The sequence below is a fragment of the Hyperoodon ampullatus genome, assembly GCF_949752795.1.
Source record: "Hyperoodon ampullatus genome assembly, chromosome: 18".
In the NCBI taxonomy this organism is placed as follows: domain Eukaryota; kingdom Metazoa; phylum Chordata; class Mammalia; order Artiodactyla; family Ziphiidae; genus Hyperoodon; species Hyperoodon ampullatus.
The window spans coordinates 37,715,501-37,740,413 of NC_136931.1; the positions used below are offsets into that span (position 1 = coordinate 37,715,501).

Consider the following 24,913-nt stretch of genomic DNA (forward strand, 5'->3'; position numbering starts at 1 on the left):
TCCAGAAGCAGGGCTTGTGCTACTTCAGCCTCTTCCTGGCCATGAAATCTTGCATAAGTTTCTTGATCTTAGTGATTGATTTTGCATAACCTCATCAGTTGAAAAGTGGGGAATGATAATACCTACCTCCTAAGAATATTGGTTGATTTAAAATATGGAGAAAGAGCTCAGAGCTGCTCTGTCCAATATAATAGACACTAGCCACATTTGCCTTTTTTTCTTCTTTTTCCTTTTCTTTTCTTTCTTTCTTTCTTTTTTTTTTTTTTTTGACTGTGCCGTGTGGCATCTTTGTTCCCCAACCAGGAATCAAACCCGTGCCCCCTGAAGTGGAAGTGTGGAGTCTTGATCACTGGGCTGCCAGGGAAGCCCCACATTTGACTATTAAGCACTTGAAATATAACTAGTGTGAGCAAGGAACTGAATTTTAAAGTTTATTAATTTAAATCTAAAGATTGACATGATTAAATTATTGAAAAACATTAAGTATATTTGGAACAATTTCAATATGTTAATTTGCTTTTCAAAAGCTATAAATTTCATGAAATCTAAATACAAATAATTCATGAGCTCTAAATACATCTAAAGTATTTCTGATGAAAATTTAGTGTCTGATTTGAGATGTGCTATAAATGTAAAATGCACACTGGACTTCAAAGGCAATATGATAAAAATAATGGAAAATGTTTCATCGATATTTTTTATTTTGGTAACCTATTGAAATGGTAGTGTTTTTGATATATCAGGCCAGGTAAAATTATTATTAAAATTAAGTTTTAGAAAATACTTTGAGATGAATGAAAATGAGAACACAACATGCCAAGACTTATGGGGGTGCATCTAAACTAGGAATGAAATTTGTAGCTGCAAACACTTATATATTAAAAAGAAGATCTCAAACCAATAATCCAACATTCCATCTTAAGAAACTAGAAAAAGAAGAGCAAGCTAAACTCAAAGCAAGCAGAGGATACAAATAAGAAAGGTTAGAGCAGAAATAATTGAAACAGAGAACAGAGAAACAGTAGAGAAAATCAATGAAACCAAAAGTTGGTTCTTTGAAAAGATCAATAAATTGACAAATCTTTAGGTATATTGAACTAGAGAGAAGACTCAAATTACTAAAATGAATGGAATGAAAGAGGGGACATCACTACTAGCCTTACAGAAATAAAAAAAGATTATAAGGGAATGTTATGAAAAACTGTATGCCAGTAAATTAGATAATGTAGATAAAATGGATGAATTCCCCCAAAAGACACAAACTTCTGAAAACTCACTCAAAAGGAATAGGAAATCTGAATATACTTATAACAAGTAGAACAATCAAATTGGTGTAGAAAACTACCCACAAAGAAAAACCTAGGCCCATATGGCTTCACTGGTGAATTCTACCAAATGTTTAAAGAATTAATACCAATCCTTCACAAACTGTTCCAAAAATTAGAAGAGAATAAAGCACTTCCTCACTCATTTTATGAGACCAGACTTATCCTGATTCCAAAACCAGGCAGACATCACTTCTTGTGATGAAACTACAGACAAATATCCCTTGTGAATATAGATGTAAAAATTCTCAATAAAAAATTAGTAAACTGAATACAGCAACATTTAAAAAGGATTATACAGGGCTTCCCTGGTGGCGCAGTGGTTGAGAGTCCGCCTGCCAATGCAGGGGACACGGGTTTGTGCCCTGGTCTGGGAAGATCCCACATGCCCCAGAGCGGCTGGGCCCGTGAGCCATGGCCGCTGAGCCTGAGCATCCAGAGCCTGTGCTCCACAACGGGAGAGGCCAGAACAGTGATAGGCCTGCGTACCGCAAAAAAAAAAGGATTATACACATCACAAAGTGGGATTTGTCCCAAGAGTGCAAGGTTGGTTTAACATATGAAAAATCAATCAATGTAATATGCCATATTAAAAGAATAAAGGGCAACATCACATGATCATTTTAGTAGCTGCAGAAAAATCACTTGACAAAATCAAACAACTTTTCATGATGAAAACATTAAACAAATTAGGTATAGAAGAGAACTCCTTAACCTGATAAAGGCCATCTATGAAAAACACACAGCTAATATTAAACTTAATGGTAAAATGTTGAATGTTTTCCTTTTAACATCAGGAACAAGACACGGGTGTATATTCTTGCCGTTTCTATTAAACATTGTACTTGTGGTTCTAACCAGGGCAATTAGGCAAGAGAATAAATAAAAGACATCCAGACTGGAGAGGAAAATGTAAAATTCTATTCACAGATGACATGATTTTGTATATAGAAAATCCTAAGGAGGGTGGAGGGAAACTATTAGAACTAATAAATGAGTTCAGCAATGTTGCAGGATGTAAGAGGTAAAAATCAATTGTATTTCCATACATTAGCAGTTGGCATTCTGTAAATAAAATTAAGAAAACTATTTCATTTACAGTAGCATCAGAAAGAATAAAATACTTAGAAATGAATTTGACCAAAGATGTATAAGCCTTATATTCTGAAAACTATGAAACATTGTTGAAAGAAATTAAGGATGGCATAAGTAAATGGAAAGACATCCCATATTCATAGATCAGAAAACTTAATATTGTTAAGATGGCAATACTCTCCAAAATGATCTGTATGTTCAGTGCAATTCTATCAAAATCACAGCTGGCTTCTTTGCAGAAATTAATGATCTAATCCTAAAATTCAGATGGAAATTTATGGGACCCAGAATAGCAAAAACAATCTTGAAAAAGAAGGACAAATTTGGAGGACTCACATTTCCCAACTTCAAAACTTACTACTAAGCTACAGAAATCAAAACTGTATTATGATGTAAGGACAGACAGACAGATCAATGGAATACAATTGAGAGTCCAGAATTAAACCCTTATATATGTGATCAATAGATTTTTGAAAAAAGTGCCATGACAATTCAATGGGCAAAGAATAGTCTTTTCAACAAATGGTGCTAGGACACCATGCTTGATAGCCACATGAAAGTTGAACCCCTACCTCGTAATATATACAAAAATTAACTCAAAATGGATATAGACCTAAATGTAAGAGCTAAAACTATAAAGTTCTTAGAAGAAAGCATAGGAGTATATTATATATGAATCAAAAGCTCAGGCTAGAAGAGCAAAGTTGATAAATTAGACTTCATCAAAATTAGAAACCATTACGTTTCGAAGGACACCATAATGAAAATGAAATAACAGCCCACAGAATGGGAGAAAATATTTTCAAATCATATATCTGATAAAGGACTTGTATCTAGGATATATAAAGAACTCTTACAACTCATTGAGAAAGACAAATTTGAAAATGGGCAAAGGATGTGAATAGACATTTATCCAATGAGGATATAAAAATGGCCAATAAGCACATGAAAAGATTTTTAACATCATTAGTCAAAAGAGAAATGTAAATCAAAACTACAATGAGATACTATTTCACACCCATTGGATTAGCTAAAATAAAAAATAAAAATGGCAGACAAGAAGTGTTACTAGGATTTGGAGAAATTGGAACTCTCGTACATTGCTGGTGGGATTGTAAAGTTGTGCATCCACTTTAGAAAACAATTTGGCAGTTCCTATAATGTTAAACAAAGAGTTATCATATGACCCAGCAATTTCACTTCTAGACATATACTCAAGAATTGAAAACACAAGTCAACACAAAAACTTGTACACAAATGTCCTTAGCAGCATTATGCATAATAGCCAAAAAGTAGAAACAACCCCAATGTTTACTAACTGATGAATAGATAAACAAAATGTGGTAGGTACTGTCCTTACAATGAATATTATTCAGCCATGAAAAAGAATCAAGTATTGGTACATGGATTAACCTTGAAAATATTATGCTGACTGAAAGAAATCAGATGCAAAAGGTCACATATTTATGATTCATATGATTCCATTTATATGAAATGACCAGAACAGGCAAATCTACAGAGACAGAAAGTACATTAGTGATTGCCAGGAGTTGTGGGTGAGGAGGATGGAGAGTGACTGCTGATGAATATGGGGTTTTTTTATGTTCTAAAATTGTTCTAAAATTAGATAGTGGTGAACTACCTACTGAAAACCATTGAATTGTACACTTTAAAATGATAATTTTCTAATGATCTCATGTTTTATTATTTATTTATTATTTATGTTTATTATTTATATTTCAATAATGCTTTTAGGAAAATTAAGTTCACCTATTTCTTTTTACTTATTTAATGTGGCTATTAGAAAATTTTGAATTATATATGTAGCTCATGTTATATTTCTATTGGACAGTGTTGTTCTAGACCTTACAAAGAAGACATGAAGATTTTTTTTTTAGTTTTATTTATTTATTAGGATTTTTAAATTAATTAATTTATTTTTGGCTGCATTGGGTCTTCATTGCTGCATGCGGGCTTTCTCTGATTGTGGCGAGTGGGAGCTACTCTTCCTTGTGGTGCACAAGCTTCTCATTGCGGTGGCTTCTCTTGCTGCGGAGCATGGGCTCTAGGTGCATGGGCTTCAGTAGTTGTGGCAGGTGGTCTCAGTAGTTGTGGCGCACAGGCCCAGTTGTTCTGCGGCATGTGGGATCTTCCCTGACCAGGGCTCGAGCCCGTGTCCCCTGCATTGGCAGGCGGATTCTTAACCACTGCACCACCAGGGAAGTCCCAAGACATGAAGATTTTAATCATCAATTTCCTGAACCTATCTGAGGAATGTCACAACCGCTTTGTAACATAAATAACAATAAAAACTTCTGTTAGGAGGAATAGTACCTGACATTTGCTTCATAAGCTGGAAAGTTTTTAATGGATACTATGTCATTTGATCTTCACACCCTCCCAGGAGGAAGGCAGGAAGAGGTTATTATTCCCATTTTACAGATGGAGACACTGAGTTTCCGGAATGGGAAAGTACTCATCTAGGTCCAGGGACCCTGGTAATGGACCCCTGGACCTCAGGCACTGGCCTTAGGTCTCTAGATCCTTTATACCATAAGCTCTCCATCTGCCCTCCACCCCTACCCCTATCCAAATTTGTCTGGCACAAGCAACGAGATCGTTCCAGTCTCCCTCAGGGCCTCCAAGCTGATCTGAAACACTTAAGAGAAGTATGTCAAGTCCAGCACCTCCATTACGTGGGTCACAGCTGTCACCACAAAATGGCAGGTTGACATTTTGCAGCTCTGATCTCCTTGACCAAACTACTGCAGATTTGGTCCCACTCCTGAGATTCTGATGTAATCAGGTCAGGGTTGGGGCCTGGGTGTTGGGACTTTTGAGGACTTCCCTGATGATTCTAGCATGCAGCCAGGGTTTGGAGCCGCCACCCCAAGCCAATGGTCACAACAATCAGCTTGTGGGCCAAATCTGCATCCCAGACATGTCGTGTTTGATTCCTATACATGATGAATGCATGTTTAAATTGGATTAAGTTGTCAATTTAAAAGCACGGAATTTTCACTTAAACCTGGATTTCTGGTTTCCCTTGAGGACTGAGGAACTCTGGAGACTGGGCCCTGCATTCCTGTGTGGTGACCAGTGGCTGGAGCTGACCAGTGGCTGCCCCTTTACACAGGGCAGGAGTTCTCCAGTTCCCCACTGTCCATACCACTGCTTATTGTCTCACACTAGCCCACATCATTTATTTTCAATATCTATCCATCCCTATAGGGCTGCCCTGTAGGGCTTTCCCTTGCAGGCTGGGAAACTGAGGCCTATTGACAAATAAGTGTGGGAACTCAGACCTTCTTAGCTGTTGATTAAGCTGTGCTAACTTCTCTTTCTTTCCCAGCCTGAGAACATACTGTGTGTCAATCAGACGGGACACCAAATTAAGATCATTGACTTTGGGCTGGCCAGAAGGTAAGGGAGTTTTATTTCGGTACTTTGACAGAACTCCTTGGAAACTCTTGGTGGCTCTCTTTGGACATGGTTACCCACAACTCAGCCAATTTTTGAGTTTTGGGACTGATATGAGAAAGCTCTCTCACTGAGGCTGGTGGCCTTCACAAAGACTGCGTAGAGAGGCCTTGTAACTACTGCAGGGGGCGGCTTTGTGCTGCGGGCTCTGCTTCTCCTTAAAAGGCTGTGGGATTAACAGTATTTCAAACCACCTGTGTGAACAGAGAGGGGAGTGATAAAGGGGGTCACTGAATGGGGGTGCTGGGCAGCTCCTTCTATTCATTCCCCAGGCCTCCTGGGGCCAAGATGTACTGGGCTGTGTGATGCATTCGTCACCAACCCTGCCCTCCAGAAAATGAGTAGGTTAAATAGGATGGTGCCATGGGTAAGTGGTTCTAGGCACTCAGGACTGGGTTAGATCTTGGTAAAATGGTGATACAATGCAGTGCCCGCTGATATGGGCAATTATGAAGTCTAAATGAGATAATACATCAGCAGTGGAGACCCATCCTATGAGGGTGATTAGGTTCTCAAGTTTCAGTGCATAAAGTTAACATCATATATAATTTAAAAAACATCTTAAAGTCCCTTAAAATGCCTAAAGCCTAGTGACGTATAGTTTTACTGTTGGATCCTGTCCAGTCTCATGCTTGATGAACACCGTGTCTCTGCAGGGCTCTTGCCCATGGCGTGCACACCCAGTGGTGTGGTTGTAGCAGACCCTTGGCATTGGGGAGGGCATCCACAGTCTGTGAAGATGGCAATAAATGTATGTTCATCCTCCAGGCTTCCTCCAGAATTCTATTTACACCAAGAATGACATTTCTCTGAGAATCACATACTTTCTAGATATGTCTTCACACCACGGCTTCAAATCTTGAAATTTTCTCTTACTCTAATGGTCATTTTCCACACAGAAGTTGTTTTTGTCACTTTCTGAGCCTTGCAGTATCTACCACTCCATCCACAAGGGGAGAAAGGAGCACTTCATCCCCATGGTGGCAGAGCCGTGCCTGAGCTCAGCCTTGGTGTCCAGCACCGGCCTCCCGGAGGGGGCATTCAAACCCACAATGGTGGTCTTCTTAGGTCACTTCCCCAGTGGTTAGAGAGGTAATGTCACCTCTTTGCAGGTGTGAAAGGTGCATTTTCAGGGCCCCACATGATGGATGGGAGGCTAAGTGTGGTATTGGAGCAACAGCAGAGGGAAGTTCTTATCACAGCGCTGTACCTTCAGGGTCTGCACTACACAGCGTACTGCATTTCATGAACAGTCCCAAATCCCCCAACCCAGATGCCTGAAAATCACACTCAATCCAAAATGTAAAAAAATTGCTTAATATTTTCCCAAATAATGTTGTATAAAATTGGGATGCATCCTATACACTTGCACACCTTATGCACCAGGGCGTGTTTCTCAACCTATTTTTCATGTCTCCACCTGCCCCACAAAGAGCCTTTTTAACCATTTCTTTCCTAATCCCTCGGTCCCTTCCTTATGAAATGTAATGCCACAGGTGTATTGTGTACCTGTTGTGTACTGTGGCCCTTTGGAGAGCCGCAGGCCATTGTAATAGCTAAGATTTTTTTGCCCTCCCCCTAAGAACCACTGTTCCCTCACTGTGGGGCAATATATTCTTCATCCAGACCTCACACACTAGTGTATGCAGGACCCTACCAAATGCCAGGTGACCAATTGCCAAATGAGGATTTACAGTGACACACTGTGAATTCAGAGCAAGAAGTAACCACCTGAGGTTCCTGGAGTCTGGGACGTCTCTGAGCAGCCAGAAGAGACGAATGGACAGGGTTTTGTTACCTGCAGGCAGTAGTGTGCTGGTAAATGTTTAACAACCCGCTGCGGCTGGGGCGTGAGAGGAGGTGGGGTTGATTTGTAACCTTTGCTAACTTTGGCTGATTTCAAGCTACCAACATGACGTCACTGAGTGCAGAGTTGGGAGGAGACGTGCACCATTGGTTCTCGTGCACCTGTGAGAACTGGCTCCAGCACGACTCTGCGTGGAGGGGGGCGGGAGGGATAGTGTCAGTTAGGGACCAAGAATAGGGTGTGCACTGCGCATAAGCAGGCTGGCCTGGGGGAAGGCAGGAGCTGTGGGTGGGACTGGGGAAGGAAGACACAGTAGAAGTTGAGGGCACTAATGAGGCATCCTGAGTAGGGAGGCTTAGAGGTTGGAATGGTATCCAATAGGCCATTGAGTCTCAGATGGTGGGGGGTGAAAAGGGTTGTAGGCCAATTTACTGAAAATCGATTAGTCAAAATCTATCCCCAATACACACTACTATATATAAAATAGGTAACCAACAAGGGCCAACTGTATAGCACAGGGAACTATAGTCAATATTTTGTAATAGCCTATAATGGAAAAGAATCTAAAAAGGAATATATATATATATATATATATATATATATATATATATATATATATATATATATATATATATATATATATATATATATATCTGAATCACTTTGCTTTACACCTGAAACAAACACAACATCGTAAATCTATATTTCAATAAAAAAATTTTAAAAATCTATTCCAAACTGTCAGTCAAATTTGTTAATCTGGTTAAGGGCATTAATGGCAATAATTTTGCCAGTGGGACCAGAGGTAGAGGGCAAGTTCAAGAAAGTAAACACAGGGAGCCATATTTTTAATTTTAATTTTTTGGCTGCACAGCATGTGGGATCTTAGTTCCCTGACCAGGGATCGAACCTGCACCCCCTGCATTGGGAGCACAGAGTCTTACCTACTAGACAACCAGGGAACTCCCAGGGAGCCATATTTAAGAGAAAGCCACCCACGAAAAACTGCTGGGCACTGGAGAAGTGCAGGTGTCAGAAAACGTGGTACTCAGGAAATTGCACTTAGTGGAACTGGGCTGACAGGTTCACAGGTTCTGGCTGTGAGATGAAAGGAAAACATCAAAAGCATCCTCAATAGTCTGGCAAACTGGTCATTCAGCAAAAAGATTCTTTGGCAGATTGGTTTTTGACAAATTGGCCTGCTTCCTGGGAAGTGTGTCCTTCTAAAAGGAGGGATCTGTGGGGGGAATGTGCAGTTTGAGAGAGCATGCTTTATGCTCCAGAATAGTTAAATGTTTGTAAAGAGGGAGGAAATGACAAAATTTCCCCGTAACACGAACTATAGAAAGTACAGTTGTATTTCTGGGTGGGGCTGTGAGAAGGCGCTGAGATTGTGAGTGCAGGTATGACCTCCAGTAGAGTGGGGCCATACAAATCTTCAGAGACTCTGACATCTAGCAAAAGGGACCAGGTTTTTTTTTTTTTGCGGTACGCGGGCCTCTCACTGTTGTGGCCTCTCCCATTGCGGAGCACAGGCTCCGGATGCTCAGGCTCAGCGGCCATGGCTCACGGGCCCAGACGCTCCGCGGCATGTGGGATCTTCCCGGACCGGGGCACGAACCCGTGTCCCCTGCATCGGCAGGCGGACTCTCAACCACTGTGCCACCAGGGAAGCCCAAGAGGGACCAGTTTTACACCAGGCTGGGTGGTGAGAGTCATCAGTGGGTCTAAGTAGGGACATGTCAAGGGGTCGAGAATGGAGACAGAATGGGAAGTACCTTGTTTAATTATCTTGGTCTCCAGAATGTTGGGTGCAGGGATGAGCCTCCTGACTCCCAGTCCAGTGCTCAGATTGGAATCTAAGCCCATTTCATCAGATCCTTCGGCAGGGCGAGGAGGTGCCTATCTCAAACCTTATGAGGCTGCAACCTCATATGTGACCTTATGATCACAGAGGGCCTCGCGCTGGGAATCTGGAGAGGGGGGTCTTAGTGGATATTTTGACACAGCTTTGGGGTGGTTGGATCAGTTAACTATTGCTACAGTACTGATGTATAACAAATCACCCCCAAATGCAGTGACTTAAGACACCAATTGTTTATTTTCCTCCACATATTTTCGAGTCAGCTGGGGAATTAGTATGCTGGACCCAACTTATACTAGCTCCTGATAAGGAACCTTGTAAGTCAGTTGATAAACATAGCCATTTTTAAAAATTAAATTGTATAAGCTTACAATTAAATAAATTATTTAAAAACAAAGATATTACATTTTAAAAAGTTAACACTTCCTAATTATTTCACTACATTTCACAATTATTTATGCTCATGCGTTTATTTACGCAGATTGTTATCTATATGGTGGAAAGACTATAGAATAGTGTGCTATTGCCGATCTCTTCCCACCTCTTCATTCAGTGACATAGTGATGGTACTTTTAAATCAGACACAGTGAAATCAGTATTTACATGATTGGCAAATGCTACAAATCAAAACTTAAAAGAAAATCAGATAGCTGGTTGTTAAACTTTTACCCACACACCACTGGTTGGGAGTCACTGATCTAGGCTGAGTTGAACTGGGCTTGGATGCAGGTCAGTGAGGACAGGTCTGTTCTAGGTGTGTCTCATTCTCTTCTCATGGTGATGGCTGAGGAGCAAGAGGGTACGCTCCTACAGCCTAGCTTGGAATTGGCCCACCGTCATGTCCACCCACATTCCACTGGCCAAAGCAGCTCATGTGGCCAAGCTCACCATCAATGGGATGGGGCAATATATGCCATCTCTAGTGGAAGGAACTACAAAGTCACATGATACAGGATGTGGCTGTGGGGCAGATGAAGCAGTGGAAACAAGAATGCATCCTGGGAAAGGGACGTCCAGGGGCTGAGAGCCTGGACCTTCTCTCCTCAAGGGGAAGCCTGTTCCTCTCAGTTTGGCTCCTTGGCCCCGAGGCTCCAGTCAGGTGCCAGTGCAGGGGAGGAACAGGCTGCCAGAGGAAGGCTCTAGCTCTCCTCCCCTCCCTGGCTTCCCGCCACAACTCAGCCACCAAGGTGATCTTTGTTGCTCTTTCACTGGATGAGTATGGTCTGTGTTGGCTCAGGGTCTGCATTTGCCTGACTCTCAGAAAATTTGGAAAAGAAGAGACTGTATTTTGAAAACTCACATCCCTGATTTAAAGGAATCAGGTCACATTGGCAGGATATTTATTTTATTCTTCTCTGTTTCTCAATTGCCTCATCTGTAAAATGGGGACAATAAACTTACCTACTTCATAGGGTTGTTGTGAGGATGAAAATTTTATATAAGTGAAACTTTTAGCATTGTATCTGGCGAATAGGAAGTGCCCATTAATTTTTTTAAATTAACACTTCATTTTTTAGAGGAGTTTTAGATACACATCAAAATTGGGGGGAAGGAACAGGGATTACCCATTTATCCCCTGTCCCCACACATGCAAAGCCTCCCCTCATCACCATTGATAAGCCTACATTGACACATCATAATCACCCAAAGTCCACAGTTTAAATTTAGGTTCACTCTTGGTGTTGTACATTCTATGGGTTTGGACAAATGTATGATGACATGTATTCATCATTATAGTATCATACAAAGTATTTTCACTGCCCTAAAAATCCTCTGTGCTTCACCTGTTTATCTCTCCCTCCTCCCCAATCCCTGGCAACCACGGATTTTTTACTGTCTCCACAGTTTTGCCTTCTCCAGAATGTCATATATTTGGAATCATACAGTATGTAGCCTTTTCAGACTGGCTTCTTTCACTTAGCAATATGCTTTTCTTTTAAACTTTTTATTTTATATTGGAGTATAGTTGATTAACAATGTTGTGTTAGTTTTAGGTGTACAGCAAACTGATTCAGTTATACATATACATGTACCTATTCTTTTTCAAATTCTTTTCCCATTTAGGTTGTTACATAATATTGGGCAGAGTTTCCTGTGCTATACAGCAGGTCCTTGTTGGTTATCCATTTTATTTATTTATTTTTATTGGAGTATAATTGCTTTACAATGTTGTGTTAGTTTCTGCTGTACAGTGCAGTGAATCAGTTATATGTATACATATATCCCTTCCCTCTTGGACCTCCCTCCCCCCACCCCATCCCGCCCATCTAGAACATCACAGAGTACCAAGCTGAGCTGCCTATGCTATACAGCAGGTTCCCACTAGCTATCTATTTTACACGTGGTAGTGTATTTATGTCAAACCTAATCTCCCAATTCATCCCACCCTCCCCTTCCCCCCTGTGTCCACACATCCGTTCTCTATGTCTGCCTTTCTATTCCTGCCCTGCAAATCGGCTCATCTGTACCATTTTTCTACATTCCACATATATGCATTAATATACGATACTTGTTTTTCTCCTTCTGACTTACTTCACTCTGTATGACAGTGTCTAGGTCCATCCACATCTCTACAAATGACCCAATTTCATTTCTTTTTGTGGCTGAGTAATATTCCATTGTATATATGTTCCACATCTTCTTTATCCACTCCTCTGTGGATGGACATTTAGGTTGTTTCCATGTCCTGGCTATTGTAAATAGTGCTGCAATGAACACTGGGATACATGTGTCTTTTTGAATTATGGTTTTCTCAGGGTATATGCCCAGTAGTGATATTGCTGCATCGAATGGTAGTTCTAGTTTTAGTTTTTTAAGGAACCTCCATACGGTTCTCCACAGTGGCTGTATCAATTTACATTCTCACCAACAGTGCAAGAGGGTTCCCTTTTCTCTGCACCCTCTCCAGCACTTACTGTTTGTAGATTGTAAAAGTTCTTCCATGTCTTTTCATGGATTGATGATTCTTTTTTTATCACTAAATTTATTTATTTATTTAAAGAATTATTTTATTTATTTTTTTGTACAACAGGTTCTTATTAGTCATCCATTTTATACACGTCAGTGTATACATGACAATCTCAATCTCCCAATTCATCACACCACAACCCACACACCCCGCCGCTTTCCCCCCTTGGTGTCCATATGTTTGTTCTCTACTTCTGTGTCTCAATTCTGCCCTGCAAACCGGTATATCTGTACCATTTTCTAGGTTCCACATATATGTGTTAATATACGGTATTTGTTTTTCTCTTTCTGACTTAACTTCACTCCGTATGACAGCATCTAGATGCATCCACGTCTCTACAAATGACCCACTTTTGTTACTTTTTATGGCTGAGTAATATTCCATTGTATATATGTACCACATCTTCTTTATCCATTGGTCTGTCAGTGGGCATTTAGATTGTTTCCATGACCTGGCTATTGTAAATAGTGCTGCAATGAACATTAGGGTGCATGTCTTTTTGAATTATGGTTTTCTCAGGGTATATGCCCAGTAGTGGGATTGCTGGGTCATATGGTAATTCTATTTTTAGTTTTTTAAGGAACCTCCATACTGTTCTCCATAGTGGCTGTATCAATTTACATTCCCACCAACAGTGCAAGAGGGTTCCCTTTTCTCCACACCCTCTCCAGCATTTGTTGTTTGTAGATTTTCTGATGATGCCCATCCTAACTGGTGTGAGGTGATACCTCATTGTAGTTTTGATTTGCATTTCTCTAATGATTAGTGATGTTGAGCAGCTTTTCATTTGCTTCTTGGCCATCTGTATGTCTTCTTTGGAGAAATGTCTATTTCGGTCTTCTCATTTTTGGATTGGGTTGTTTGTTTTTTTAGTATTGAGCGGCATGAGCTGTTTAAATATTTTGGAGATTAATCCTTTGTCCGATGATTCATTTGCAAATATTTTCTCCCATTCTGAGGGTTGTCTTTTTGTCTTGTTTATGGTTTCCTTTGCTGTGCAAAAGCTTTTAAGCTTCATTAGGTCCCATTTGTTTATTTTTGTTTTTATTTCCATTAATCTAGAAGGTGGATCAAAAAAGATCTTGCTGTGATTTATGTCAGAGTGTTCTTCTTATGTTTTCCTCTAAGAGTTTTATAGTGTCCAGTCTTACATTTAGGTCTCTAATCCATTTTGAGTTTATTTTTGTGTATGGTGTTAGGGAGTGTTCTAATTTCATTCTTCTACATGTAGCTGTCCAGTTTTCCCAGCACTAGTTATTGAAGAGACTGTCTTTTCTCCATCGTATATCCTTGCCTCCTTTGTCATAGATTAGTTGACCATAGGTGCATGGGTTTATCTCTGGGCTTTCTATCTTGTTCCATTGATCTATATTTCTGTTTTTGTGGCAGTAGCATATTGTCTTGATTACTGTAGGTTTGTAGTATAGTCTGAAGGCAGGGAGCCTGATTCCTCCAGCTCCAGTTTTTTTCCCTCAAGACTGCTTTGGCTATTTGGGGTCTTTTGTGTCTCCATACAAATTTTAAGATTTTTTTGCTCTAGTTCTGTATTAAAATGCCATTGGTAAGTTGATAGGGATTGCATTGAATCTGTAGATTGATTTGGGTAGTATAGTCATTTTCATAGTATCGATTCTTCTAATCCAAGAACATCTCTCCATCTGTCGGTATTATCTTTAATTTCTTTCATCAGTGTCTTATAGTTTTCTACATACAGGTCTTTTGTCTCCCTCGGTAGGTTTATTCCTAGGTGTTCTATTCTTTTTGTTGCAATGGTAAATGGGAGTGTTTCCCTAATTTCTCTTTCAGATTTTTCATCATTAGTGTATAAGAATGCAAGAGATTTCTGTGCATTAATTTTCTATCTGGCAACTTTACAAAATTTACGGATTAGCTCTAGTAGTTTCCTGGTAGTATCTTTAGGATTCTCTATGTAGAGTATAATGTCATCTGCAAACAGTGACAGTTTTACTTCTTTTTTTCCAATCTGTAGTCCTTTTTTTTTTTTGTGGTATGCGGGCCTCTCACCGTTGTGGCCTCTCCCGTTGCGGAGCACAGGCTCCGGACTCACAGGCTCAGCAGCCATGGCTCATGGGTCCAGCCGCTCCATGGCATGTGGGATCTTCCCAGACCGGGGCATGAACCCGTGTCCCCTGCATCAGCAGGCGGACTCTCAACCACTGCGCCACCAGGGAAGCCCTGTAGTCATTTTATTCCTTTTTCTTCTCTGATTGCTGTGCCCAGGACTTCCAAAACTATGTAGAATAATAGTGGTGAGAGTGGACATCCTTGTCTTGTTCCTGATCTTAGAGGAAATGCTTTCAGTTTTTCACTATTGAGAATGATGTTTGCTGTGGGTTTGTCTCATGGCCTTTATTATGTTGAAGTAGGTTCCCTCTATGCCCACTTGCTGGAGAGTTTTTATCATAAATCGGTGTTGAATATTGTCAAAAGCTATTTCTGCATCTATTGAGATGATCATATGGTTTTTATTCTTCAATTTGTTAATATGGTGTATCACATTGATTGATTTGCATACATTGAAGAATCCTTGCATCCCTGGGATAAATCCCACTTGATCATGGTATATGATCCTTTTAATGTGTTGTTGGATTCTGTTTGCTAGTATTTTGATGAGGATTTTTGCATCTATATTCATCAGTGATATTGGTCTGTAATTTTCTATTTTTGCAGTATCTTTGTCTGGTTTTGGTATCAGGGTGATTGTGGCCTCATAGAATGAGTTTGGGAGTGTTCCTTCCACTGTAATTTTTTGGAAGAGTTTGAGAAGGATGGGTGTTAGCTCTTCTCTAAATGTTTGATAGAATTCACCTGTGAAGCCATCTGGTCCTGGACTTTTGTTTGTTGGAAGATTTTTAATCACAGTTTCAATTCCATTACTTGTGATTGGTCTGTTCATATTTTCTATTGCTTCCTGGTTCAGTCTTGGAAGGTTATACCTTTCTAAGAATTTTTCCATTTCTTCCAGGTTATCCATTTTATTGGCATAGAGTTGCTTGTAGTAGTCTCTTAGGGTGCTTTGTATTTTGGCGGTGTCTGTTGTAACTTCTCCTTTTTCATTTCTAATTTTATTGATTTGAGTCCCCTCCCTCTTTTTCTTGATGAGTCTGGCTAATGGTTTATCAATTTTGTTTATCTTCTCAAAGAACCAGCTTTTAGTTTTATTGATCTTTGCTATTGTTTTCTTTGTTTCTATTGCATTTATTTCTGCTCTGATCTTTATGATTTCTTTCCTTCTGCTAACTCTGGGTTTTGTTTGTTCTTTCTCTAGTTTAGGTGTAACATTTAGGTGTAACATTAGATTGTTTACTTGAGATATTTCTTGTTTCTTGAGGGAGGCTTGTATAGCTACAAACTTCCCTCTTAAAACTGCTTTTGCTGCATCCCATAGGTTTGGATCATCGTGTTTTCACTGTCATTTGTCTCTAGGTATTTTTTATTTCCTCTTTGATTTCTTCAGTGATCTCTTCGTTATTCAGTAACGTATTGTTTAGCCTCCATGTGTTTGTGTTTTTCACATTCTTTTCCCTGTAACTGATTTCTTATCTCATAGCGTTGTGGTCAGAAAAGATGCTTGATATGATTTCAATTTTCTTAAATTTACTGAGGCTTGATTTGTGACCCAAGATGTGATCTATCCTGGTTAATGTTCTGTGTACACTTGAGAAGAAAGTGTAATCTGCTGTTTTTGGATGGAATGTCCTATAAATATCAATTAAATCTATGACATTTAAAGCTTGTGTTTCCTATTAATTTTCTGTTTGGATGATCTGTCCATTGGTGTAAATGAGGTGTTAAAGTCACCCACTATTATTGTGTTACTGTAGATTTCCTCTTTTATAGCTGTTAGCAGTTGCCTTATGTATTGAGGTGCTCCTGTGTTGGGTGCATATATATTTATAATTGTTATATCTTCTTCTTGGATTGATCCCTTGACCATTATGTAGTGTCCTTCCTTGTGTCTTGTAACATTCTTTATTTTAAAGTCTATTTTATCTGATGAGTATTGCTACTCCAGCTTTCTTTTGATTTCCATTTGCATGGAATATCTTTTTCCATTCCCTCACTTTCAGTCTGTATGTGTCCCTAGGTCTGAAGTGGGTCTCTTGTAGACAGCATATATATGGGTCTTGTTTTTGTATCCATTCAGCGAGCCTCTGTCTTTTGGTTGGAACATTTAGTCCATTCACGTTTAAGGTAATTATTGATATGTATGGTCCTATTACAATTTTCCTAATTGTTTTGGGTTTTGTTTTGTAGGTCCTTTTCTTCTCTTGTGTTTCCCACTTAGAGAAGCTCCTTTAGCATTTGTTGTAAAGCTGGTTTGGTGGTGCTGAATTCTCTTAGCTTTTGCTTGTCTGTAAATCTTTTGATTTCTCCATCAAATCTGAATGAGATCCTTGCTGGGTAGAGTAATCTTGGTTGTAGGTTCTTCCCTTTCATCACTTTAAGTATATCACGTCACTCCCTTCTGGCTTGTAGAGTTTCTGCTGAGAAATCACCTGTTAACCTTATGGCAGTTCCCTTGTATGTTATTTGTTGTTTTTCCCTTGCTGCTTTCAATAATTTTTCTTTGTCTTTAATTTTTGCCAATTTGATTACTATGTGTCTTGGCGTATTTCTCCTTGGGTTTATCCTGTATGTGACTCTCTGAGCTTCCTGGTCTTGGGTAGCTATTTCCTTTCCCATGTTAGGGAAGTTTTTGAGTATAATCTCTTCAAATGTTTTCTAGGGTCCTTTCTCTCTCTCTTCTCATTCTGGGACCCCTATAATGCGATTTTTGTTGCATTTAATGTTGTTCCAGGTGTCTCTTAGGCTATCTTCATTTGTTTTCATTCTTTTTTCTTTATTCTGTTCTGCAGCAGTGAATTCCACCTTTCTGTCTTCCAGGTCCCTTATCCGTTCTTCTGCCTCAGTTATTCTGCTATTGATTCCTTCTAGTGTAGTTTTCATTTCAGTTATTGTATGGTTCATCTCTGTTTGTTTGTACTTTAATTCTTCTAGATCTTTATTAAACATTTCTTGCATCTTCTCGATCTCTGCCTCCATTCTTTTCCTGAGGTCCTGCATCATCTTCACTATCATTATTCTGAATTCTTTTTCTGGAAGATTGCCTATGTCCACTTCATTGAGTTGTTTTTCTGGGGTTTTATCTTGTTCCTTCATCTGGTAGATAGCCCTCTGCCTCTTCATCTTGTCTATCTTTCTGAGAATCTCTTTTTTATTGTTTTTAAGTGTTGAATACTATTCCATTGTCTAGATGTGCCATACTTTATATTATCCATTCTCCAACTGAAGGACATCTTTTTTGCTGCCCATTAAATTTCAGCTAGAGGTTTTCTTCTTTTTCAAGATTGATTCTAAAACCCAACTTTCTCCAACCCCTTCCCCATACAGCCATCAATTCTCTTCCTAGCCTTCCTTAAACTTCATGTCCAGAATACTTTTTCTAGTTCTTTTTCTTTTTGTAATTGTATAAAATACACATAACATAAAATTTACCATGTTAGCAATTTTCAAGATTAGTTACAGTAGTCTTTAAATATGTTCATATTGTTGTGCAACCAATCTCCAGAGCTTTTTTTACCTTGCAAAACTGAAACTCTGTACCCAGTAAACAACTACCCCTCATTTTCCTCCTGCTTTCAGCACCTGGAAACCAGCATCCTACCTTCTGTCTCTGAATTAACTACACTGGGAACCTCATATAAGTGGAATCATACAGTATTTGCCTTTTTGTGACTGGCTTATTTCACTTATTGTAATGTCTTCAAAGTTCACCCATATTACAACATATGTCAGAATTTCCTTTCTTTTTAAGGCTGAATAATATCATATTTTATGTATATACCACATTTTGTTTATCCATTCATCTGCTGATGGACAGTTGGGTTGCTTCTACCTTTTGGTTATTCTGAATAATGCTGCTATGAACATGGGTGTATAAATATCTCTTCAAGACTCTGCTTTTAATTCTTTTGGATATATACCCAGAAGTAGGATTCCTGCATCATATGGTAGTTCTTTAAAAAATTTTTTGAAGAACTGCCATACTGTTTTCCATAGCAGCTGCTCCCTTTTACATTCCTACTGACAAGGTTCTAATTTCTTCACATCCTAGCCAACATTTGCAATTTTCTATTTTTTTCTGATAGTGTGAGGTAATATCTCATTGTGGTTTTGATTTGCATTTCCCTGATGATCAGTGATGTTGAGCATTTTGCCTGTTTCTATAACTCCTATCGTCTTCCCTTTAACCATGATGCACAATAGAGCAGTCCTCCCCACACAGCTTCTACACAGGTTGTTTGTGCTCATCCTTGTGACTGCAGGCCAGTCACATAAGATATATTGATCTTCCCTCTTTTTGATTAAGATATATTGATCTTCCCTCTTTTTCAGATTGTAAATACCTGGAGGAGGAGGAGGACTGTGGTTTTCTTATTCTCCACAGTGACTTAGGAAAGTCTGCATTTAGGGCCTCGGTGTGTGATGATTTCCCAGTAAAACAAGCGTGGTGTGATATGATGTCCAGAAAACATGGCTGACAGCAAGGTTTGGGGAGTCTTTAGCGCCCCCCCGCCCAGGAATTAGCTGGGCATCCACATCTTCTCTCAGGGCTCACTCCCATTGTCCTCTGCACCCCTCCTCCCCAGGTACAAGCCTCGGGAGAAGCTGAAGGTGAACTTTGGCACTCCGGAGTTCCTGGCCCCGGAAGTCGTCAATTACGAGTTTGTCTCGTTCCCAACGGACATGTGGAGTGTGGGAGTCATCACCTACATGCTGTGAGTACCCAGGGGCCTGACGCCCCACTGGGAATGGGGGCCATTTGTCTTAGTTTGGGTATCCTTAGAAGCAGCAAAAATTTGAGGGCAAGGAGTTTATTGGGGAGGCATCCCTAAGAAAAGCCAACAGAGAAGTGGGGAAGTGAAATGGGGAAGGAAGGCAGCCAGTAAAGTGTGTGTTGTGGAGTCAGTAACCACTGCGGGCACCTGGAGTTTAATCCTGCAGGGAACTGGGGCCCACTGTGGGACACCCACTCAGAGCTAGGCCAGCTAGTGGGGGAGGGAGTTGCGGTATTAATACACTGACTCTAATCAGTTGTTGCCAGTGGGCTGGTCCCAGAGTTATTAATTCCCCGAAACTTCTGGGTGGATAAATCAGCTTCCACTGGAGAGAAAGCCCTCTGGCAAAGAAATGCAGGAGCTGTGGTGCAAGTGGGGCTGGAGTGCACTGAAGCGGTAAGGAGAGGGGAGGGCAGGGCAGGGCACAGCTCCTGCATCTTCTAACTTTGTCCCTCTGCTCTGCACTCCCTGTTTTCTGTGGGCTGAAGAAGCAGAGTTAGGATGGGCTGAGAAGAGATCTGTGTACAGACTAAATGTCCTCCTCTCTCTCCAACTGTGGACATCCCTCAGCTATTTCCTCAGAGGCTCAACAAAATCAAGCTTTGCTCCCAGTCTTATTATTACAGTTTAACTGTTTCCCCACACTTTGTGTGTGTGCTACACCAGGTTGGGGAATATTGTGGCCCAAGGCCAGCCAGTGAAGTTGTCTCATCTCTCTGCCCTCCTCTAGAGGAGCCTAATAAAGCCAGTTTTCCTTTGGCCCCTGAGGCCTGGGTAGTCTCAGAGACATGCCAAGCTATCTTAATATTCAGTCAAATGTACCTGATAAATGGGCATATTTGGTTGGACCCCAATTTACTCTTTACTTCAGGGTAAGGGGGAATGTGGTGAGCATGATAGGGGACTTATTCCACCACTCTCCCTGCTGTCAGTGTTTCCACTTCCTTTATTGAGCGCACTGGACTTCTCCTGTGGAGAGGCAATGGGGGTGCTTTTCTTTTGAACCCTCTTGGTTCTGGTTAGTTCTGCTTGACCTTGTAAGAGGCTTCTCTATCTTGTCGATGTGTGTTGGTATAGCTTCCACATACTGACAGTCCTTTCTCTCCTCTGTAGGCTCAGTGGTTTGTCCCCATTTCTAGGGGAAACAGATGCAGAGACCATGAATTTCATTGTGAACTGTAGCTGGAATTTTGATGCTGACACCTTTGAAGGGCTGTCAGAGGAGGCCAAGGACTTTGTCTCCCGGTTGCTGATCAAAGAGAAGAGGTACCCTTTATTGCTTGTCACCCATGATCCATCCTGATGGTGACCATCCATTTGAGTGCTGTGGAAATCAGGCTGGTGCTGGGCAGGACTGCTGAAGCGAATGGTCCTTTCTCCCTGTAGACCGATTCTGTCCAGGATTTCTTAGTCTGCTACTTCTTTGGGGGAAAAAAAGAAAAGGTAGCAGGGAAAGGGACAAAGGAAGTCAGTTAAGAAACAAGCAACTAGGAGCATAAAATCTAGACAAGAGTTTTAGAAAGGACCATATTTACAAATTAGGCCTATTTCCAAGTTATTGCTTTTCATAGGCTAATGTTGAAAAAAAGTTGAGATATGCAGTTGTTATTCCCCAGAATAAAAGACAGAAAACCTTATTTCTTGGTGATGAAGACCTACTTCGTTTTCAGTAGCTATATCAAGGTTATGGGTTGGGACACTGAGTTTTCCGATACTCAGACATATGGAAATAACTACAAGTGATGGGGCCCAAGATCTGGGCTCTGAGACAGCTCTCGTTCCCTGGCCTTGACTGTTTTGTTTCTTCCTTATTGTGAAAAGTTATGTGAGAAGAAATATATTTCTAATTCAGATGAACAAGTTGACATTATTCTCTGTGAAGAAAGATGAGCTTCTTTCAAGGCTCATGCTCTTTACTTCTTAAGAGCAATTCCAGGCACAGCTGGCCCTCCTACTGTCCTGCCTTGATTCCCCAGCTCTCTCTGGGAGGTGGTGATTAATCACTAGGACACATCTCCTCAATAGAGGGCAGGGAACATTTTGCTAACGGCAGTCTTGCACTTTTAAGGATGGGAATTTTAGGTAGTAGGAGGTCTTTTTTTAGTACGTGGCATGAATCTGCTTACATGATTAATCTGTTCCACTGACTCAGCTTCCTACCAATTAAACAGATTTTGGATAGCCAGAAAAATGGAACCCCAACTAAAAATCTCACCTGCTGTTTGATTTCACAGCTGCAGAATGAGTGCCACACAGTGCCTGAAACATGAGTGGTTGAATAACTTGCCTGCCAAAGCTTCTAAATCGAAAGTTCGTCTCAAATCCCAACTATTGCTGCAGAAATACATGGCTCAGAGGAAATGGAAGGTATCTGTTTTTCATTTAGTAAAAGCAGCATTTGTTTTCTTAAAATGTCCTTTGAAAGAAGTATACTAAGTTTTTACTTACGTTTTGCTTCTAAATAGATTATTTAGGGGGAAAAAAGTCTCATGTCAAAAACCTGTTACCTTGATTAAAAAATGCCACAGACTAAAAGTGACTGGCATAAAAATAGCATTTAATTCATACTATGTGAACACCTGAAGTGACAGAATGAAGTTTGAGCATGTGTTCTCAATGAACATCGCAGTGCAGTGCTCAGAACTAACTGCCTGTAGCTTGAGGATGATTCCTCCACATTTTAGAAAAAGGGCCTAAGAAAGCCCTATTAGGCTTTAAAAGCTTTATAATTTTGTTTACAACAGAACTCTTTGGAACCATGGACATAGAATGTATCTTAAAAACAATTGTCCTCCAGGGAAGTGACTTTCCAACATTTTGATATTGGCTTAGATCTTCAATAAAAAACAAACCAAAATGCTTTACCCAGAGAGCCAGTATACAAGTACACGTATACTCGCACACATGTGAAACAAAAATACTGCGACATTTGCTCCACAGAGTGTGATGCACTCTGATATTTTCTATTCTATGATATTTAGTTTCATTTAAAAAAAGTTGTTAGTCATGCCCCACCAATTTGATTTCATGACCCACTGGTGGGTTGTGAGTTACAATTTGAAAAATACCATTCTAGGGTGCTCCATTTTTCACATGAAAAGGGTAGGATAACATATTTTCTCACTTCAAACTTGCTCTAAACATGCCCCTGAAAGTCATGTGACTGTTTTTCTATAATTTTGCTAGAATCTTCTTTTCCCCTTTAGTTATCAATTTTAAACAAACCCAAGTGGCTAAACTTAAGCAAGTCCTTTTATTGTTTCCTCTTAAAGTAATTGATCTAAAAATATGCCATTTTCCCTCCCTTTTTTCTCTCCTTACCTTAAGAAACACTTCTACGTGGTGACTGCTGCCAACAGGTTAAGGAAATTTCCACCTTGTCCCTAATCCTCAACTCTGCTGCTCCCATGGGCCCAGAAATTACTGAGACTGGTGGTGAAGTCATGACTGAAGATTTTTAATAATCTGGCCTTCTACTTATTTTGTAAAAAAAGGTTATGGCTGTTGCCTTCCTTGTGGATGAAAAGTGGCTGTAGAGAGACTGACCTAAGAACTTTTTTCTGCCTTATAAGATCAGTTGAAATGCTGTGATTACTTTTCAAGTGTACCTACTTTTGGTGATAAGTGTAGGCATGCTTTAGGTAGGTAGGAAAGCTTCTACTTTGCATATGTCAAATTTAAAGTCTAAGCTTACTCTGATTAAAGAACCCAGTGGACTATCACGCAGGGCATGTTAGTCAGTGTTACCTCCTCCAGTGCAAAGAATTCCTAGCTTTTTGACTTGCTCAAGTGTGAGCTAACATTTTGTACTACATTTGTTGCCCTAGTGTGAAGCAATGTGGATTTAGGGCAGAGATCCTCAAACTTGTTTTAGCTTGTGCTCCCTTTGGAGAATCAAAACATGCATCCTTTAATATTCTTTGAAATTTCAAAATGTACTGACTGTCATGGTTATATCAGAGCAATGATAGTTTTGAATATGCTTTTAAAATCTGTACATACCTCTACCCTCTCCTAATTCTGCCCTGTCCTGACATTGGCAGTCTCCCTCCTGATCTCTCTTCCACAGTTATGAATCTATGGTCTAGTAAGTCTGGGAACTGGTATGTAATATGTGAAAGAGAGATAAGAATGTAATGATGTTCAGCTTTTCTGAGAGAAACACAGAAATGATGCATCAAGAGAAAACAAATGAAAACTGCTCTCCTACTGTTTTATCAGGTATATACCCATCACTTAACTAACTTCAAGAAATGATTAACAAGGAGTACTTTATTATTCAAAAGGAAACAATCCTTTAAATTTCCTTAGTTGTAAGGAAGTTTTTGTGCTATTCTCATGACCTTCTTGGGTCAGAAGTTTTTAGTTACTTTTAATTTTTAATTAGCCATGCAACAGTTTCACTGCCTTTCAGGACTTTTGTCCCATAATAAAGACTTTTTTTATTGTGGGGAGAGAGGCAGAAGATGGAGATATTAATCCTCCTGCTGCATTTCTTCGGTTATAACTTTCCCCTGGAACACTAACCCCTGTTGGGAAGCTAAGATTTTCAGTATCAGCACATCTAGGCCTGCTCCAAGCTTGTCGGCTTGTGGATGAATATCAGAAGAGATGGCTGCTGGAAACCTCCCTTTCATGGGCCAGTAACAGTGATTTGGTAAAATGCTTTATTTTTAAGGGTTCTGAAGGCAGCCTCCAGAAGGAGCTATAGAGGATATCTATAGTTCTATCTATAGTATGGTGATTCTTCCCTTCCTTGGGACTTCACATTCTTGGGGGAATGCTATGAATCTTCTCCCCAGAAAAATGTACAGTTAGTTATCCTGATCTAGAGTACCACTCCCTCATAGAAATATAATATGAGCCATATACATAATTTAAAATTTTCTGATAGCTTCTCTAAAAAGACCCCGGTAAAATTAGTTTTAATAATTTATTTAACATATCAAAACCTATTGCAATATGTAATCAATATAAAAATTATTGATTCTTTTTCATACTAAGTCTCCAAAATCTGGTGTGTATTTTACACTTAAAATACATGCCAGTTCAGATTCTAGATTTTTATCAGACATACACTTTGTATTTAGATTTCATAAAATTTACTGTGGAAAAATATAGTCACATATTCAAGTTGTTCAACCATCTTAAATATTTTCTAGCATTTTTACGTTTAATTAAAATGAAATAAAATTAGAAATACAGTTGCATTAGCCACATTTTAAGTGCTTAATAGCCACATATGGTTAGTGGCTTCTATATAAGACAGGGCAGATCCAGAGAAAATCCGATAGCTATCAAATTTTAATTTTTCCCCCTATATGCTGTTATTCTCTACCTAGAGAAACTTTTCAACAAAGTTCCTTTGAGGGATTTGTTTAGGCCAGGCCCACACAAGTGAGAGGTACTGCAGAAGTTAGCCTCCCTTATTTGAAAGGCGAGGGAGCTTTTATGAAACTTTAATTTTCTGGATATTTGTAGTTCTCTGCTGGTGTGTACTTGAAAATTTTT

At 39.8% G+C, this 24,913-nt stretch overlaps 1 protein-coding gene across 1 annotated transcript in view; it reads left to right on the forward strand.

Moving 5' to 3' along the window:
* Positions 1-22,789, forward strand: part of MYLK3 (myosin light chain kinase 3) — a gene marked incomplete at both ends in the record, with an annotated part of 44,750 nt that extends 21,961 nt beyond the window's left edge. The window contains 5 exons of the mRNA XM_079723665.1: positions 5,773-5,843; positions 19,214-19,342; positions 20,516-20,668; positions 21,637-21,769; positions 22,730-22,789. Coding sequence (XP_079579791.1) covers positions 5,773-5,843; positions 19,214-19,342; positions 20,516-20,668; positions 21,637-21,769; positions 22,730-22,789 — 546 coding nt within the window. The remainder of the gene's footprint in view (positions 1-5,772; positions 5,844-19,213; positions 19,343-20,515; positions 20,669-21,636; positions 21,770-22,729) is intronic.
* Between the last annotated feature and the right edge of the window lie 2,124 nt (positions 22,790-24,913).